Here is a 20,269-nt window from a genome sequence, read left to right on the forward strand (position 1 = left end):
TCACCACTCTATCCCCAGCTCGTAGCCCAGTGCCTGGCACAGAGGAGGTGCTCATTAGATATTTGTTGAGTAAGTGAATAAATAAATGCATGAAGAAAGTAAACTTTTTTTTTTTTTTTTTTTTTTTTGATACACTGTAGTCCATGCTTTAGTCCACAGGAGCCCAAACTTCTGAATTAGGATGTGACCCTTCATCATTAATTGGTGTGAATCAGGGTGAGATTATTGTTCTTACTAATGGATCCCTGGGGAATTTATAGCTGAAGAATGTGTGGACATGCAGACCTCACACTATACGTTGGATAACTGCAGTCTCTCCTGGTGGGGAAGGAAAGTCTGCCCAAACCCAGTTCTTGTTTCAGTAACTTCCTTTGAGGCAAAGCCAGGACTGTGAAACTGAGCACCTGCTAAGGGTGGGACAGGGGTCGGCCTGGTACGCCTCTCCCATGTTTGGAGCTAACAATAGCAATGGATAAGTCTCCAGGGCAACTAGGACCACATCCGAGCATTCCCTTCCTGGGCTGCCTCCAGGGCTCCTCTGTCCTTTGTGGATCGCTGATGCCTGACGCCCAGGACTAGTCCACTCTGGCTTCCCTTTAGGGCTCCCTCTGCAGGCACCTCCTGGCTGCCAGCTCCGTCCTAGCGTTAAGGGCCTTCTTCTTTGGCCTGGGCTTCACCTCCTTGTATCAGGTGGCAGACCAGCTGGTTTCAGTCCCGAATCAGGTCTTCTGACTCCTCCCAGAAACCAACCAATTTCTGAGCAGGAAATCCTGCCCCTCCCCAAAGAGTGGGAAACCACACAGGAAGAGAGAGATGAAACAGAAGGAAAGGCAGAGGAGGAAGGAGAGAGAGAAGAGAAGCAAAAGGGAAAAGGAGATCAATAAAAAGAAGTCAAACTTGTTTGAAACCTCAAGGTAAGAATTTTAAAAATCATATTATATATAATAGTATTGCCATTTGTGTCAGGGCCTAGTACATAGTAGGTCCTCAAAACAAAAAACTGTTAAAATAATGAATCTAGTGAAATGAGCTGGAGGGCTGGGCTGATGAGAATTCTCAATGTCAAATGCTGGTCAAAAAAACAATAAAAACAGTAAGAAATGCCCGATGAGCTTTCAAATATGTAGGAGGGAAGGTATGATAAGATGCAGGTGGAATCAGACGTCTGTTACTGGCACCAAGAACATTCTGATCATTTTGAGACAGAAAGTTAAGCTGGAACAAAAAAGTTGCAAAGATAATGTAGAAAATGTCTGTATGTTCTTTTAGAATCATGCAGATTGCAGGTTGTAAGCATTTTTTAAAATCGGCTTCCGGGGCCGGCCCGTGGCTCACTCGGGAGAGTGCGGTGCTGATAACACCAAGGCCCCGGGTTCAGATCCTATATACGGATGGCCGGTTCGCTCACTGGCTGAGCGTGGTGCTGACAACACCAAGTCAAGGGTTAAGATCCCCTTACCAGTCATCTTTAAAAAAAAAAAAAAAAAATCGGCTTTCAATGTTGACAGAGCACAGACACTCTGCTGTAACTTGGGAACTGCTAACAGTGCTGCCACCTGCATGTTGCTGTCTGCATGCTGCTATCAGCATGTGGCTGTCTGCATGTTGCTGTCTGCTTGTTGCATTCAATCGCCAGCTAGTTCAATATCGTTTATATTGAGACCTAGAGCTTTGAGAAAGGCCCATTTTTTCTCAAGAAGTCTTGTCCAACAGACCAAGGGAGGCCTAAATTTGTCAATCAAAATTCCTCATGGGCTATTCACCTATCTCTTAAACCCAGTCCAGCCTGGCTGCTCAGGATACTGACCTTCTGAGTCTTAAAAGGGCCTGTTCAGAGAATCCCAAGGCACTTCTTTCAGGTCAGGGAGTTCAAAAAACCCTGGCAGGAAAAGGAAATGCCATTCCCCACCCTCACCATTTACCCAAACCTCACTTGCCATCCACAGACAGTACCATCCACAGGGTTGTGGTTTACTGATCCCGTCACTTGGAGGGATTAAAATAGCTAGACCTGTGCTTCAGAAGCATCTACAGACAATGATGATGTATTTTCATAACAGCTGGCTTTTAAGAGTCCTGCTCCCCCAACTTTTTCAACAGAGCTTACCAGTATAGAAGAGACACACTTGAAGTGTTGTTGTGGGGTTTTTTTAGTGCCAGTATTTCTCTTTGGAGTTTGTGTGAGTTAATCCAAGTCACAAGCTGAAAGGAAAGTGGGAGAGGTAAAGAGAGGGGAAACAATCTCACTTCGGCTTGCTTGCCAAGATTTGAAAGGAATTGCCTTCCCCTCTTTAGTATAGTACAAAAATAAAATCCAAAAATCCTAGCTCTTTCTTTATACTAATTTCAATACAACTAAAAGCTCCCTGCATTCAATTTCTGAGCTGGAACAAATCTTAAAGGTAATCTAATGTAATTCCTCTTGTTTGCCAGGGGAGGGAATTGAAGCTAAGACAAGGGGAGGGCCTTGCCCAGGGTCACATATGTGTCACTGGTGGAGGGAAGACTGGAACTCAGTTCTCCTGGCCCTATCCAGGGGCCTTTTAAGAAATCACCCAAACTTTACAGGAAGGTGCCATAGATGCTGGGGAGCTCATAAACACTACATCTGCTGATTAAATAAAATATTCAGTTAAAAGATGTTCAAGTAATCTTTGGCAGAAATAGAAAGGAAAAAAAGATTTTCCTAATAGTTAAGCTTTCTGAGAATCTGTTTTATAACTATTGGGAGACTAGGGAGTAGAAGAAAGACTTAAGGCAGGTTTGCAATGAGAGAACTAGAATATTTCAGACTCCTACCATTGATCCTGCATGTTACATATCTCATCTCTTTATATAATCTTCATATTAGCCTCATTGGACAAATAAGATTTTTTTAAGTTTGCTCACATTCACAGAGGGATGAGATATTATTATTTCTGGGTCTCTTGTTGGTAGGCCCAGGATCACGTTCTGGACAAACATGGATATTTGTAATTCAGTGATGGTGACAGCCTTCCCCACATGGACCCATGCTCTAGCCATTTCAATCTAATCGAGGTTCCTGTGACAGGTCATGCTATTTCTAGACTCCTCGCCTGAACACGTGCAATCCCCTCTGTTCGGAATGCCTTTCCCCCAATTTCTTCATCTCCATTACTCGTACTTAGCCTTCAAAACTTAGCTCCAGGGCCACCTACTTCCAGAAGACTTTCCTGCCACCCCAACCTGATTTGCATGTCCCACTCTGTACTTTTCAGCACTCCATGTCCATGGCTATTGTAGTATATTATCACGATTGGGAGTTTTCATTTACTTGCCTATTTTCCTTATACTTGTCTTAATCTCCTTAAAGGCAGATGCTATGACTCAGTCTTTATCTTCCAGCACCTACCACAGTTCTGGGCATGTATTAGTGCTCAATAAATGTTTGAAACTATGGCTGAATGAACAAATAAAATATTTCCCCTCCTTTTCTTCCATTAAATTCATTTAATAAAAATTCTCATTTTCATGCTCCTGACTTTTGGGTAACTTGGCGGGGGAAATAGAAGATATCACCATTATAAGTTTCCCTTCTTTTCAAGCCTGATGGGCCACTTTAAAAAAAAAAAAAAAAAAACAGCTGTCTGAATAAACGTATTAATTTCTCCTTCCTTACGAAATGCACTGATCACAGTAAGAATGGACATGCTCAAACCATAAGGACAAAGCGAACAGGAACACAGGAATAGAGACATCAGCAGTTGAGCAATGTCAACACCCTCCTGGAAAGATGGAAAACGGGTGGATGAGTGATAAGTGACTGAGCAAACCCGAAGCGGCCACAGCCCAAGTGCTAATGATGGAAAGCCGACAGAGGCCACGGAGCCCAGCAGAGTCTCGGAAATCAGAGAATCCTGAACCCCAGAAAACAGAGCGACCGATGGGGGTAAAAATAGGAGACACTTGCCCTCCACAGCTACTCCAGCTGGAAAAGAAAAGTTTATTTTCTGGGGAAAATGACCAAACAGACACCAGGCTCAGGGACACCAGGCACAGCAGAGGTGGGGTTAGATTCAGAAACAGAAACAAGGGGAAGAGAAAACCTTCCTACTGAAACACGAGATTTCCCAGCCCTTTCTTCTGGCTCAGCTCCCAGAACAAGAACAGCCTGACTTATACCCCCCTCTGCCCACCCTATCCCAGCCCCCACTAGGCAGCAGAATGAAGGATTCTTTCCAACCAAAGAAAAAAATACGAGTACTACACACACTGATATTTGGGGATCTCCTGATAAACTGCCAGGTACCTTCCGGCTTATCTTACATCAGAGTCCAACAATTGAGAGCTCTGTCCTCATACACGCTTCCAACAGCTGAGGACCACCAGACGTGGGATGAAAGCCTCTGCTGTGGAAGACCCCAGCAGTGGTAATCCAGAGAGCAAAAGAAATAATCATTACCAGCAACAGCAACATCAATATCCCCCCCACTGAGATAACAGAAGACAGCACATGCATGAATTAAGATCAAAAATCTAATTTATTTTTTTAAGTACAGAGAACAAGAAAGAGCTATTTAAAATAAAAATACAACTGAAAATTATAAATGAAAGTGAAGGGCTGGAAGATAAATGTGAGGAGATTTCCCAGAAAGTAGGATAAAAAAGGAAAAGATAAAAAATAGGACCAAAGAAAATAAGAAACTTGAAAGCTCAGACTAGGAGCTCTGACATCTTCTAATAAGAATTCCAAAAAGAGAGCAGAAAAAAAATGGAAGTGAATAAATGAACCAAAAAAATAGTTTCTCTAAAATTTCTTAAAATGAAAGATTTTAATTTCCATATTGAAAGGACCCAATGGACGCTCAATGCAATGAGTGAAAAAGACTTGCGTCAAAGCACATTACTGAAAATGTTAGAACCCAAGGAATAAAAGGATTCTGAAAGTTCTAGAGAGAGAAAAATACTTCACAAACCAAGTATCAGGAATCCAAATAGCAACTGGACTTCTCAGTGTCAGCACTAGAAACTGAAAGGCCATACAGCAATATCTTCCAATTCTGAGAGAAAATAGTCTCCAATCTAGAGATCCTTATCCCGTCAAAAAACAACCATGGAGAAGGTAAAATAAGGACAAGCAGGCAGGCTGACCGGAACCGCTACACTGGCTTTTATATGAACAGAATCTGATGGATTAATGCCCACATAGAGATGTTAAAAATGTGAAATATCACCCCTACATAAAAAAGTCCCTATCATTCATGAAGAAGTAAATCAAGAAAGTAATAAGTTCCCAGTTAATAGCAAAGGGGTGTCCCCAGATGAACGGTCTACCAAGCTCCTGGTCCAGACTGGAACAGGAGGGCGAGGGCTCCAGGAAAATGAGAAAGGCACTGATAAGTTATCCAATGAATTTGACCTGTTCATTAGAGTTTTATAGCTCTTGTCAGAAGGTTTGGAAAACATGGACAACTAAGAAAGCAAACAAATAAAAATTATTACTTCAGATTATTAACTCCCAGGAAAAACAAAAACTAGAAGAAAAGACATGCAATCATAATACACTGCATTGCTCAGCTGTAAGCAATTAGTCATATAATAGGAATACTATTGATTTAATTAAAATTGTGATATTAGGAATCTAGAAGGAAGGGGGAATCAGTGTTTGTGTGTGTTGGAAAAAAGCAAGGTCCCAATATTCCTTAGTAGGAAATAAATAAATAACTTTAAAATTGCAAAATCAAGAAATAGCTAGTAAAAGTATATTGCTTAAAAATATGGAGTTGATTAGCAGAGGAAAAAAATTAAGATTTAATAGTGGTTGCCTCTGAGGGAGACTAGGGCATGAGGGAGGGAAGAGCAAGGGCTGCTGTCATTCATTACAAGCCTTTTGGTACCATGTGGCTTTTTAAACCCTCTTCATGTATTATATTGATAAAATAAAATTTTAATTTTAATTTAATAATCAATTTTTAATTAATTTTTAATTTTATAATTAAATTATTAATTTAATAATTTATAATTTAATAATAAATTAATGATTTAATTTTATAATTAAATTATTAAAAATTAAATTTTAATTTTATAGTTTAAAATTATATTTTAAAATAAAAATTAATTTTAAAATAAGAAAAAGAAAATGGCTCAGTCAGAACACAGTGGTCTCCCAGAGATTACATTCTACCTCCCAGTCAACATGTTAATACCTGGGGCCATTAAATTAAGTCTCCAACAAGCTATAAAGTATTTACTTAATTACCTGAAGCAGAAGTTCACCAGTGTGTCCACAGCTTGCTTCAGAATCCACCTGGGAAGTGTCAAAGAAAACCAGAGCTGGAATAGTACTTAAAGCAGTGAAAACAGACTTTATTCAGGACTATAGCAATGGGGGAAAAGAGACCTCAGCACAGAACTGAACTCAGTTCCGAAAGCAGCATGGGCAAGCGGGAATTTGTAGCCAAGAAGCAGGATGGTGGTTGGTGGATGGAAAATTACAGAGGAAACATCAAGGGTAAGGGGTGGAGGGGTGGGAGCAGTGGGGGTGGGGGTGGGGGGCACGGGGGTTCTGACTACACTGACCTGGCAGGATTCTTGCTGGAGACAGGCCAGGGAGATCAGACATCAAGTAGGGGAAACTGATCAGGGCAATCAGGTATTGAAGATGGGGATATTTGCTAAACTGACTTAGAGGGTTCTTTGCTAAAACTGGATTTTATAAGGAAGTGCACCAATAGGCCTAAGAGAAGTTTTAGGAGCCTGACTGAAGTTTGGCCAAGCAAAGAATCTTGTTCAGGAGCTCTGTAAAAATACAGATTCCTGGATCCCACCCTTGATGAGTCTGACTCAACAGGCCTTGGTGGGGTCTGAGAATCTGCCCTCAGTCCCCCAAATGGTTCAGCCAGGTTTGGGAACTGCTGGACTAGAGCAGAAATTGTGGGAGTGTATAGGGAGGGGTGAGAGAATCAGGTTACACGCATGCTTTGTGTATGTAACTGTTTCTGTGTATATGCAGCATGTTATGAGTCTATCTTTCCCCTTCTCCTCCCTCTTTCGTCCTCTTTTACCTTAACCCATAAATCCAGCTGTACTGCTGACAATATAACCAGAAACTTAAACCTCCCTCTCAGATTTTAAACCCCTGCCCTCTGAACTTTCTCTCCCAGTCCTGGGGCTCCCTCTGCTGGCAAAAGCCTGTTAAAACTCTTAGCATACTAGACCTAGAAGTTCTCCTGCAGTTTCCCTATTAGATCATTTTTCAGGGCTGTTTCCACAGTGTCAGCCTTCATGAATTATCCTGTCAGACAGAATATGGGTAACTAATTCTGGGAAATAATATTGTCTTAAAGGTGCAAATATATAAAGAGTATAAGGGAGTAGGAGGAAGCAGAAATGAGAATAAGAGGTAGATACCACGGTCAAGAATGAGGAAAGGAGACACTTAAGGAATTTAAGTCACCACTTTCTTCTTCCTCGTCCTCCCCCAAGTGATACAGATTGAGAGGGAAGTCACATATGTCTACCTTCCAAAAACAGAAGGAAGGAAACAGGCTAAAGAGCTCACCGAATTTGGAAGCAGAAGGCAAGGGTTCAATATCCACCCTCCTCTATTTCCTCAATTCTCAAAAGAAGTGATCTCCTTTTCCAGAGCCATGCACCGTATCATCTAGAATTGGACTCCATAAATCATATCCCTCTAGTGATTCTGTCTTCGGACTCTAGCGTATTTTTCCTGCAAGCTGGAAAGACACTCAGTTTCTGGCACACAGGAAATGCCCAAAAGCATTTGAATGAAAGCTTAACTCATCCCTATCCCCCAAATCAAAACCCTCCTTCAGATCTATGTGCTTCTGAAGTTCCTCAGAAGTTTGCCCCATGCTCACATGACACGTTGTATTTCAGCATTCCACCTTTAGCTCCTTCCGAACTCTGGCATAGATCGCCAGTGATTCCTATATGCCAGACCCAGCGTATTCTTGGGTCTCGTCCTTGAGTTCCGCATCCTCTCAGGTCCTCCTGCTCCCAGCTCTTCCCTGTCCTCCTTCACTGGCTCTTCTCTTCTGCCCAACCCTTAAACATTAGTGTACTATTCCCCTCTTAGCCTTCATCCTCTTGTCTACTCCTGTGGTTTTGACTTTAACTTTTATGATTTAATTCTCCCAAATCTATATCTCTAACTAGACCTTTCTCCTGAACTCAAAATACCTACCAGACATCTGTATCTGGGTGTATCAGAATCACTTCATCCATTAAACACTCAAAAAATACTTACTGAGCACCTGCTGTGTGCCCAGCATGGTGCTGAACCCTGGAAATACAATGGAAAGCAAGATGGACCACCTCTCTGCCCTCCAGAGCTGTGTCTAATGGGAAAGACAGACGAATGAGCAGCTGGAATAAAAAGTGATGAGAGCTATAACAAGAGATACACCCGGTTTTCTGGGAGCACCTTGCCTAGTCCAAGGGAGGGCAAGTCCCGCTTCCTGGCAGGTGTGACTTTGAAGAGCAGTACCTGAAGGATAAGAGGGAGGGAGAGGGTGGCAGAGGTTCCTAGGAAAAGATTACAAAAGTCGTGAAGAACTTATAATGCTAAACTAGGGAGTTTGAACTTTATCCTAAGGACAATAGGGAGCCACTGAGTCCTTTGAATCAGAGAAGTGCACTGATCCGTTGTCATATAAAGAATTAGGTAGACTAGAGCCCACAGGGAACTTCGCAGTGTTGGCAGTGTTCGTGTCTTAAGTTGGGGGGTGGGCCCACCATCTAGGGAAGCGGAGAGGGAGGAATAAAAGACTTCTAGGGCTTAAATCACTAATTGGATGGGTGGTAAAGCCATTGATTGAAATAGAGATCACTAGGAGTTGGGGTATAAAATAACAAAGTCATCGGAGAACAGTTTGAGTTTCTTAAAAAGTTAAACATAAATGTACCATACGACACAGCAGTGCCACTCCTGGGTGAAGAAATAAAAACATGTCCATGCAAACACTTTCAAGCCAATGTTCACTGCAGTGTTATTCATAACAGCCAAAAAATCAAAAATTTCAAACATCTGTGAACTGGTGAGTGGATACACAAAATGTGTTATAATCATACAATGAAATGTGATTTGGCAATAAAATAAAAAAAAAAAAAACCCAGAAAGTACTGACACTTGCTACATTGTGGGAGAACCTCCAAAATATCATGCTAAGTGAAAGAAATCAGATACGAGAGATCACATACGGTGTAGTTCCACTACTATAAAATGTCCAGGCAAGGCAAGTCTATATGGACAGAAAATGGGTCACTGGTTGCCTGGGCCTGGGGACGGGAGCAGAAAGTGACTGTAAATGTTTTTGAGGTGATGGCTTCTAAAATTGTAGGGTGGTGATGGTCTCCCAAGTCTGCAAGTGTATGCAAAGTCTCTGAATTATACAGTTAAAGTGAGATGATTTTCCGGTCCCTAAACTGTATTGCAGTCAGGCCGTCGGGTCCGTGTTAGCATGCTGAGCCCGAGGCGTTGAGGAGACGCTGCGGAGAGGCTGGGCGAGCAGGCGGGCGCACCGCCTGAGCTTAGGAGAGAAGGCTGCGCAGGGGGCACAGAGTTTTCAGACTCGCAACATGAAGGTAGGAATCGGAGCCAGGAGAGTCAGGAAATTCCCCAGGGAAGAAGAGAGAAGAGAAGAGCGAGGACGGGCTGAAGGCCGATACCAGCGCTCGGGGAACCCCAAAGCAAAGAAGCCTGTTAAGAAACCGAGAGGCATTCGGAGAAGTAGGAAGAAAACCCGGTGACTGGAGTGACAGAAGGCCCGGGAAGAGGCCAGCTGGCAAGGGCTGCTGAGAAGACCCCAGTAGGGGCCACTCAAGGCCCTCAAAGACGTGGCCCCTGCTTCCACGTCCACCATGTGGCCGCACCTCGTAATGTTCAGGGACGCAGGCACAAGTTTCCCAAACATGCCGTTCTCTTTCACACCTCCCTCTGTCTTCTCACTCAGCCTTGTCTGCGTGGAATGTTCTAGAAGCCAATCTTTCCCTCTCCCCCGCGCACTCCCGGAACCCAGCTCGGGGCTGACCCTTACCCTTCCTCGTGTGCCTGGAGCATTCCTGCTCATATTTCAGTGCGGATCAGCGCTAACCTCTTCTCTGAAGGCTTTCCTCCTTGTCCGCCCCACACATGGAATGGACTATTTCCTTCTCTGCACCCCCACCCTAGACGGCCATCCGTGCACTGGTGACACTTCATACACTTCGTTTATTTCCACGACATCTTCTTCCAGGGCTTGGAGAGCATTTCATTCATTTCTTCAGTCATCGTGGTGGACCCATGGTAAATGCCTAACTAAGTAAATGTCAGTGGGTGAATCCTCAGCCACCATGCGGTGTGCACCCTTTTCCTCCTTTCCTGCTTAGGGGCTCTTTTGTGGGCTGTCTGTGGCCAGGCTGCTGGGCTCCACTGTGTGTAGGCGAGATGACTGTCAGTGGCCGTGGTCCAGGGTGTCTTGTCCACACCTAAGGCACAGTTTCTCAGTGTTTCCAAAGTCCTGTGCCACCTCTAAGGTTGCCAAATAAAACACAGGACGCCCAGTTAAATCTGAGTTTCAGATAAACAATGAATGATGTTTTAGTATAAGTATGCCCCTTTCAATAATTTAAGACAGAGAGAGAGAGGTCAATAGATAGATAGGAGGGTACTACAAAAAATTCATGCAAAGATTCGTATTAGCTTTTAATTCTATGTTCCAACAAACTTTTTGAAGTACCCTCATGTAGCTAGATAGATGATAGATAGATAGATAGACCGACCTAAAAAAAAATACCTATTGTTTATCTGAAATTCAAATTTACCTGGGCATCCTGAATTTCTACTTGCAAAATCTGGCCACCCTAGTTCTCACCAGAGGAAAGTGACTTCCCTCTAATGCTGAAGTCACTGGCACCTTAAGAAGCCCACCTGGCGGAGGCTGTTGTGCCAGCTTGAGGTGCTTCCTGAAAATCAGGCTGATGGACCAGGAAAAAGCACTGGGTGGGCCAAGCTGTGCGGTGGCCTGGCCAGGGGCAGACCCCCAGGTTCTGCGGGACTCTCCCGCTGCTCTCTTGAGCTACCAGTGTTTCACCACACCTTCCGGGGACTAACTGTTTCAGTTATCGTGTGGCCTCTCCCTCCTGTGTGCTCACAGGTGAGTGCACGAGACTAGCCAGAGGAAAACCTGAAAAGCTGCAACCAGGGCTTGTTTTGAATTGTCTCCACCCCCACCCCCTCCAGGGGGCAAGGATCAGACCCAGCCCATGGGCCTCATGAGGGTCCTTTCTCTCCCAAGAGGACCTTGGCTCTCCCAGGCATATGGTTCCAGGTAGCCCACCCCAGCAGGGCCCCTGCCACACAGCACATGTGCGGGCAGAAACACGGCAGCACCCACAGGGCACTGTATTCCATCCCTACCTCATTTTCCCAAATCCAAGATTCTGTTGGGTGGGAAATATGAGCAAATCTGCCCATTGGGAGTAGGGTCAGGCAGAGAGATTGACAAGTGAGAAGTTCTCCCCTCACATACAAAGGGGAGGGGAGGAAAGGGAGGACGGGGACATGGCGTGAGTCTGTTATTGGATAAAATTATGTCAAATGACAGTTGTTTCTGTAGCGGGGAACAGACTTATGAGTTCCTAAAATCAGACCTAAGGAGCTGGGGTGGGGGTGGGAGCGGGGGTGACTAGAAAGGGAGAATTTTACGCATTTTAATATAATGCTAAGATCCTTTCCAGTTCCAACGTTCTGGTGCAGTTCTCCCAGGGCTGGCAGAACCCCTGAACACAGGGTGTTCACCGCCTCTTCCTCTGATCTCTGCCCCCTTTGCCACCTGGCATGGTTAGTGTTCAAAAGTCAGAGGCCACTGTCTTAACAAAGCTACTAGACAGTTGTGAAAACCACTACAGCTGCTGCCTTAGAAGTGACAGGGGTGCCTTTCAGATTTTGTGCCGAATGCACAGAGTTCCCCACTGCTGCTCCTGCTCACATTTTTGCCACTTCCTATCAGTCCCTCCAGATCTGTCCCCTGCAGTCTTCTCACCTTCATGTTTGCTCTTCAACCCATTTATTTGGTGGGAATGATCAAATCACAGAGAATTATTGGCTGGGCTCGGCCACACACCCCCAGCGGCAAGGAGCCCACTCTGTGTGGGTATCTGAAAACTGCCGGGTTGTGTCTAGAATACTCTGGAAGCCTGCTGCAGAATGCAGATGGTCAGTGCATTATGGAGGGGCGGCAGGAAGCAGCGGAGGGACAGCTAGCTCATTGCTATGTCCATCAGTGAAAGCAACTTTCTGGATAGAGGAAAATTTAACTCAAAGCAAATAAATCCTAGGTAAAACTGTTGTATTTCCTTTTGTCTTTTTTTTTTTTTTAATTTGGTGAGAACCCCAGAAAGAGGACTTAAGGGGTGGAATTGATCTGTTCTGACCAGAATACTGAATCCCAGTGATTTCCCTGGATTAAATCAGGCTCCAGGAAGACGGCTATTTTCTCATAGCTGCAGCATCTCAGAAACACTAAAACAGCAAAAGTTTATTGAATGCCTATTTTGGAGCAAGCCTGGCAGGGAATAGAGAGAGATGAAGATGAAAAAGACATAATCCATGTCCTCCAGGATTGGATTATGTTTTCTCAAGCTAATGAGAAAACCAGCCATGTAATTACAAACACACAGTGAATTTGGCGTTTATTACATAATGTGGTCAATGTGTTGTCCCCATGGGTTCTCAAGACCCTCTTGGGGGTTTTAAAGATCAAAACTGTTTTCATGATCATACTAAGATATTATTTGACTTTTCTAGAGGCTACAGGACATGCGATAATGCCATTGCTCTGACCACTAATAGAATGTATGCTTATGTATTCTTGAGTTTTAAAAAAAAAAATCCTCAGTCAATTTCTAATCAATATCCATGGATAAAACCTACACAGGCAAAAGTTCTTTGAGGTCCTCAATAAGTTTTCAGAGTGTAAAGGGGTCCTGAGGCCAAAAAGTTTGAGAACCACTAAAACTTAATGTATCATCTACCACTGCACAGTATCCTTGTTTCATCCACTGCATATTGTATAACAACTATTTCATCTAATTCTCTAACAATCACTTTATTGGATGTCTTTTCTCTCTCCTTATTTTCTAGCATGATAGCTATTAAGTCACCTAATTATTACTCTGTTTATGTCTTTGGGTTTAAATGTGTCTTTGAGACAATGCGATGTTGGACTTCGTTTTTTATTTAAGCCAGCAATCAGCGATCCTCGATGCATCTGTTTTATGTTCTATCATCTTGCAGTTTATCATACCCGTTGTTGTTTCTGCTTTATTTTTTCTGTGGTTGACTTTAAAATTCTTTAATTTTTTTTCATCAGACAATAAACATCCCTCATTTGCCCATCTTTCTACATTTCAGCAGCATCATATTTTAAAGCAACTTTTCATTGTATCCTATAGTTTTACTACTAATAGCATAGGATTGAGAAAATAAACCTTATACTTCCTTCCCTCCAGGGATAAAAATGGAATCTAGTCTGTAATGTACCTTGGCAGCATAAAGTCTTTTATAAATTTATGCAAATGTATCTTACAGTTCTAACAATATGTATTCTAACTTTCACTTGAATTTTATATTTTTTCTATTTCTGTCCTCCATGAAACTTGAGCTCTAGCTAGCCTTGGGCTGTTCTCAGATCATTGCTTCCTGGCAGTGAACTTCACAGCTGTGGGCCTTGTTGACAACTTGTTTCATCTCCTCTGGGTCTTAAATTATTATTTTTTACTCTGAAGTGAAAATTCACTTGAATGTTTCCAGATACTGTACTCAAGATCATAACTCAGTTCCTCTTAATCTTTTGCAAATTTTGCCCCCCCACCCCCAACCTTTATCCCTCCTCCAAAGCATTGATACTCATTCTTATCTCCACATTTAAAAAATTTTATCCTGCTCTACGGCCACTTGCAGAATTTGTGATTTCCTTTGTGATGGGGTCATTTTCATGATTTCATTCATTATTTTTGACTTGAAAAACTTAACAAGGACAAATCCTAAATTGTCTCTTGGAGGATTGTTCCTTAATGAATTCTTGCTACAGACATGCTGAGGTGGTTGTTTCTATATTTCCCTGATAAAAAGTTCTAAATTGCTACAGGTTTCTCCTCCCTGGTCCTTTTATTGTCACTAGATCTATTTCTAGCTGGGACGTGGGCGGCCCAGGCTAGTTTCGCATCAATAGCGCTAGTTCTTTTTTCTTCTGTACCAGGTCTCCTCTTCCTAGCATCCTCTCCAAGCTTCTTTTTCCTCTACAGCATTTGCAAGACCCAGTTTAATAGCTAAGTGCCTTTGGGGCAAAGGGGGCGCTCATTATTTCTCCTTTATTATCTGTTAAAGTAATAAGCGTGTGTTCCCTTGCACTTGCCTGAGAGTCGTGAACTGGTCTTGGGTTTCCCGCCATCTGGGTCCTGGCTGGCTTGCAATTTCCCTTTGATGCTGTAATGCTTTTTTGTTAAACTTCAGTGTGGAGCTTATAAGACTTGTTTGCTTTTATTTGTCTTTTTTTCCCAAGATGTGCACATTTTTTTCTTAAGCTTATTTTGCTGTTTTGTGCTGTTATTTTTAACTGCTTCCCACTGGGGGGGTGCGGCTGAGAGTGAGATCTGGCTTGAATTGGGCTCTCTTTGCTATTATTCACATTCCCCCAGGAACCCTGCGCACACTCCTCTCTGCCTTTGACAAATCACTTTTGAAAGACCATTGATCCCTGGCATAAATGGTGTTAAGAGGAAGATGGACTCGGGTTAGAGATGCTGAGAAATCCAGTTCTGTACATTCATGACCTTGGACATTTTAGAATCTCCTCTTGCTCAATGAAATGGAGTGAACGTTGTCCATTATGAAATCCACCATACAGGCTGCCAGGAACAAATGGGATCCCACCCAAAGCCAATCGCTGCTCCAACAAGGAAATTGGCTAGCACTGCCTGAGACTACTCCAGCCTCCCCCGTCCCTGATGTCACAATTCAGAGGCTGCTGCCTGCCTAGGAGGTTGTAGAAAGCTCTGCAGTTTCTCTCTGTGTGTCCTACAGGGCTCCTCGGGCCAGGTCCCTGCCTGATGGCTTTTATGAAAAAATATCTCCTCCCCACTCTGGGGCTCTTCTTGGCCTACTACTACTATTCTGCAAACAAGGAATTCAGACCAGGTAAGTACCAATGTGTCTCATTTTAAAGGAATAGGTTAACAAACACAGGGGTGCTGGAGTGTTCCTAAGGATCAAGATATGTTCTTGAATGTTGCTGAAAAAGAGAGAACTCTGAGGGGGGACTGCATTTCTGCATTCTCCGGCCACAGGCTGTGGGCAGGAGGGGAGTGGGGAGGGGTAATGGTAGCCAAAAGCTTGCCAAACAGGCCACGCTTTATTTGGCACCCTTAATGGAAAGCAGTTTTGAATCTCCTATAAAAATTCACAATTCAGCCAGATAATTGGGCTCAATGGAGAGACTGACAAGTGGGAGGCAAGAAAGGACCCCCGGTTAGCTCAGTTGGTTAGAGCATGGTGTTGTAACACCCAGGTCAATGGTTCAGATCTCTGAACAGGCCAGCTGCCAAAAAATAAAAAAATAAAAAATAAGAAAGGATCCTGGAGTAGATGACTGAATAAAAGTGAGGGACGATCCCTGGAATCTCTATGACACATGTGTTTTGATTATTTTTTAAATTTTCTTTCAATTGAGCAAAATTGGATGAGTCCAGAAATGTCTGGAACTCTAGCATCTTAGCTGAATCATGACCTTTCTGACCTTGTCCTATGATCTCTGTCCATGGAGGTTTTTAGGAATGACAACAAGAGGCTTGATTTGAGTAGTAAGGCCAAACCCCCACTTCACAGCATGTTTATGAGAGACTTGAACTGTTCCTTCAGTGATTTACACAGTTTGAGACAAATGAGCTGTACTCGTAACCTTTAAAGTTAGATATTGAGATAAGGCTGCTTATCTCCATAGAGGGAGAAGGAATGTTGCTGCCAAGTTGGATATGGTTCTCACTACCTTTTGGGGTTCCCCAGAGATGCTTCAAGGAAAGAAAGTGATTGTCACAGGGGCCAGCAAAGGGATCGGAAAAGAGATGGCTTATCATCTGGCAAGGATGGGAGCCCATGTGGTGTTGACAGCAAGGTCAAAAGAAAGTCTACAGAAGGTGAGGATCCTGTGCCTACAGACACACGTACCCTCACGTGCCCAGATGTGCTTATGTATACTCACATATATACACAGAAGCGAACACATCCATACATAGATGCACACATACACACTTAATTTTGCCATTTCATATACAGATTCAAACACCCAGCACTCCCAGGAATATAAAAATATGCGTTTAAGCATTCACTCCTAAACACATGCACACATATACTGTATATTCAGTCACAAAGTTCTTGAGCTGTATACGCTCATATACATGCCTATTCACACACATTTACACATGGAACCATAGATATATAGAAATGTATTCAGATATTGAAATTCCAGTACCTACTCATGAATGCAAATCCTTATACCCATGAAGACTCTCAGACACATGCCCTCTCATAGACTCACAAACCCCAGGATATACAAACACTCACAAACCTAGAGCTACCCACACAGAAACCAGCATACACACCCATAGAAGCATCTATTCACAGAGACCCAGGAGCATAAATAATGGACTTAAACCCTAGCACAGAGATGATTTATCCATTTAAACCCCACCACGTTCCAGAAAATATTTCAGAGGACAATGATCATGAGGGTTGTGTTTAGCAACACACACACAAACATACACACACACCCCATTTCTTATCTAAACAAGGCCATGAGCAACCTCTCTTCTAAGCCCCATTATTTCAGAGACTGTCTCCCAAAAGTCTGCAGCCTAGACTGACGCCTTTTCCGCTGACATCCTGCAGGTAGTATCCCACTGCCTGGAGCTTGGGGCAGCCTCGGCACACTACATTGCTGGCACCATGGAAGACATGACCTTCGCAGAGCAATTTGTCACCAAAGCAGGAGAGCTCATGGGTGAGACTGCGTCTCTTCCCTCCTTTGGACCTTCCCCTAGGGGTCACCAGAGAGCTTTTGGGGATTGGGGGGAAGGTTATCAAACCCAGATGGTTTCTCTCAACACAGCCGTCTCTTGCAGGGGGACTAGACATGCTCATTCTCAACCACATCACCAAATCTTCTATGAATTTTTTTCAAAATGACATTGACTATGTGCGCAAAATCATGGAGGTGAATTTCCTCAGTTACGTGGTCCTGAGTTCAGCTGCCCTGCCCATGCTGAAGCAGCACAACGGAAGCATAGTCATCGTCTCCTCGTTGGCCGGTGAGTAGGACAGGGACCAGCGAGGAGGTAGGAGCAAAAAAGTGTCAGGGATGGTGCTACGCTCTCTAGTGAATATGAATTTTAATCAATTTCCATGCAGAGAAGTAACACAAGGTAAACTTGAAGTTGAGATGCTCACGGTGATATTAAGCAAAAGCTGATTACCAGCTCGCCTGTGTCTGTGGGTAGGCAAATATACAAATAAGAGACTTGGGTATGTAAACTCAATGAGGGGCATGCATGCTGAGTAAAAGAGACACTGTTAAAAACTATTGGAACCATAAAAAATGAGGGATTGGTCAAGGTAGGTGGGCTACAAAATCCCTGAAAGTAACAGAGGAAAGGCAGTAGTTCAGAGTGCTCACTGGAAGCCTGCTGGTTTGTGATCTATAGATGATAGGTTGCCAGAGGCTCAGCAGGTCCTAAGGGAGAGAACCTGGTTGCACTGGATAAAAAGGACTTTTCTTCCTTTGTGACAAGAGCTGTAGGTTGGTGAAGTTGGTTGATGCAAAGGTAGAACTAAACATTGAAATACTTTAACCTCATACAGTTATCTGATAAGTGGGTTAAGCTAAGACAACAGCAGCAGCAACAACAACAAAAACAGTCTAACAGACCTGCCCATATTGAGAGTATTCTCCAAAATCTGAACTTGCTACATGACAAGGCCAATTTGAACAACCAGCTGGGTAGGAAGGAAATATGTACAGAGAAATGTTCATGAAGAGATCTCTGTGGGATTGAGAGAGGTCCCCATGCTTCGGATGGTGGCAGCATCCAAACTTATCACCAGTCAAAGGCCAGGGAGCTTGCAGGCTGGGGGATTGCTGGGCCCATTTTATCCTGGATCCAGGAGAGAAGTCCCACACATCTTTACTGATTAGTCTGTTAGAAGGAAGTGGCTGGAAGGTTCAAACAGCAGGATCAAAATCAGCCATCTAAATGTAGTTCCTGACAATGTAAAAACAAATAACCTGGAGGACTCTGTAAACTGTTAAGTACTTCACAAACATTAGTTCTTACTGACACTAACAAAACCATCTGTGTTGTAACGAATTCTACTTTCTGGCCCAGGAAAAGCCCGCATAATGACTGGATAAAGGGGCAGTGTGTCTGTGTTACCCGCCAGATAGAGTGATTGATATGCATCCCAGTGCTTCCCAGACAACACAGGCTCCTCACCCCTCCCCAGACACAGACTCTCTCTGGGCTGAAAGTAAGAGAGAGCTTCCAGATGCATACTGAGTGGGAGGCAGCTGGGCACATCCCCAATCCATCCCACAACATTGGCCAAAACCCTCCCATCAGTCATGGTGTAGGTGGCTTTAATGATTTCAGTTAATTAAATACATTCACCGTAGGCAAATAATGTATTTCACTTTTTGGTTGGAAAATTTAACTTTCTACAATGTACACACAATCTAAATGTGCTCAGAAGGAACAAGAATTACTGTAGAAGCCCAAAGGCATGATGAAATTCTAATAACCTCTGTTTACATATATCTTCCATGCCTACTGAGTGACACTTGATAATTTCCATGAACTCTGGAAAGTGGAAATCTAGTTGGACTATTATCCCTTGTGTCTATGGTTTGTATTGTCAAGAGTTTGGTCTTTTTACTTTAATCTGTGTCTGTGCACTTGCAAAGTAGAGGCACATTGCATTCTCTCCCTAACTGAAGAGTATTCTCTGTTCTATGACGTATTCTTTTAAACAGTCAGTAAACATGTTCATTAATCCTTCCTTCTTAAAATGTGAATTCCACAAACATGGGATGCTAAACATGAAACTGATCCTAAGGTCAGCCAAAGAGTATTGGGATGGAGTTTTAATCATTTATTCTAAGGAATGTATTAAGTTGTTTATTGAATTACAGTGATAAGCAATTATTTTTATCCTCAGTGCATTTCCAGGTATTATATTACATGGAAATCTTATATTTTTAATATGTTTTGTAAAGGCACAGTTACTTCTCTAGCGTTAACAGAGGGAGTAATTCTGCTTCTGGGAACCTCCTCACAGTACACATTCATCCACCACTCAACACCTTTTTTGGTACCTACTGGTTACATTTCTTGTACATGTAATATCCAGTTACATTAATTAGTCTCCCCTCCTTCTACCATGTGCTAATTTGGATATAAGTTCAGCTACTATAACAAAGACACAAATTTACAATGGTTTAAGCAAATCTAAATTTATTTTGCTCTCATGAAACAGCCTGGAGTAGGCAGTCCAGGACTGATATGGTAGTTCTGCCCAATGAGACTGACCAGGAACACTTCTATGTCAAAACCACCATCCCGAGGGTGTTATCTTCATCTGCATGTCCAAGACGGCTCGCTGTTATGTCTGAATTCTAGCTAGAGAAAACAAAGAGGGAAGAATACAACCTGAAAGCTTTATGTTGTCTTTATTCAAAGTGGACACGTGACCAACTAAAAACCAGGGGTTCTATTTCTATAAAAGACATTGATATTGATAAACAATTAACAGTCTATTCAACTCACCCATACCAAGAAATATATAAGACTAGAAAGAAGTATGCCCTCCAGGCTGCCTCTGGGTGTGCCCCACACCTCACGCACACATATACACACACACCCCAGACCCACTGTCTCTCACACTCAAGGTCCATCACGAAAACAAAACCCCTTCCATCATCAGCAGTGGGTGCAGGGACAGTGAAGTACAAGAAAGAATGGAAAGAAAATGCCTAGATGGTGTTTGTGAAACACAGTGAAACAGAGATTAATACTTGAATTTGACTGGGGAAAAAAAAAACACTGGATTGGGTAGAGAACATTTGAAAACACCGGAAAAAGTTTATCTGCCATTAGTCAAAATGGGTCGTCTTAGGTTCAATTTTAGAAAAGCAAAGTTAAGTCCATTTTTGAGCCCTCTGGCTTTGGGAATCCTGTAACTATGGAGCATCATGTCAGT

General features: G+C 43.0%; 1 protein-coding gene across 1 annotated transcript in view; it reads left to right on the forward strand.

Moving 5' to 3' along the window:
• Positions 1–797: 797 nt before the first annotated feature.
• Positions 798–20,269, forward strand: part of HSD11B1 (hydroxysteroid 11-beta dehydrogenase 1) — a 41,248-nt gene continuing 21,776 nt past the window's right edge. Inside the window, exons 1-5 of the mRNA XM_063114769.1 lie at positions 798–914; positions 15,047–15,160; positions 16,025–16,155; positions 16,907–17,018; positions 17,140–17,325. Coding sequence (XP_062970839.1) covers positions 15,073–15,160; positions 16,025–16,155; positions 16,907–17,018; positions 17,140–17,325 — 517 coding nt within the window. The 5' untranslated portion in view covers positions 798–914; positions 15,047–15,072. The remainder of the gene's footprint in view (positions 915–15,046; positions 15,161–16,024; positions 16,156–16,906; positions 17,019–17,139; positions 17,326–20,269) is intronic.

Source organism: Cynocephalus volans, chromosome 11, assembly GCF_027409185.1.
Source record: "Cynocephalus volans isolate mCynVol1 chromosome 11, mCynVol1.pri, whole genome shotgun sequence".
Lineage (NCBI taxonomy): Eukaryota > Metazoa > Chordata > Mammalia > Dermoptera > Cynocephalidae > Cynocephalus > Cynocephalus volans.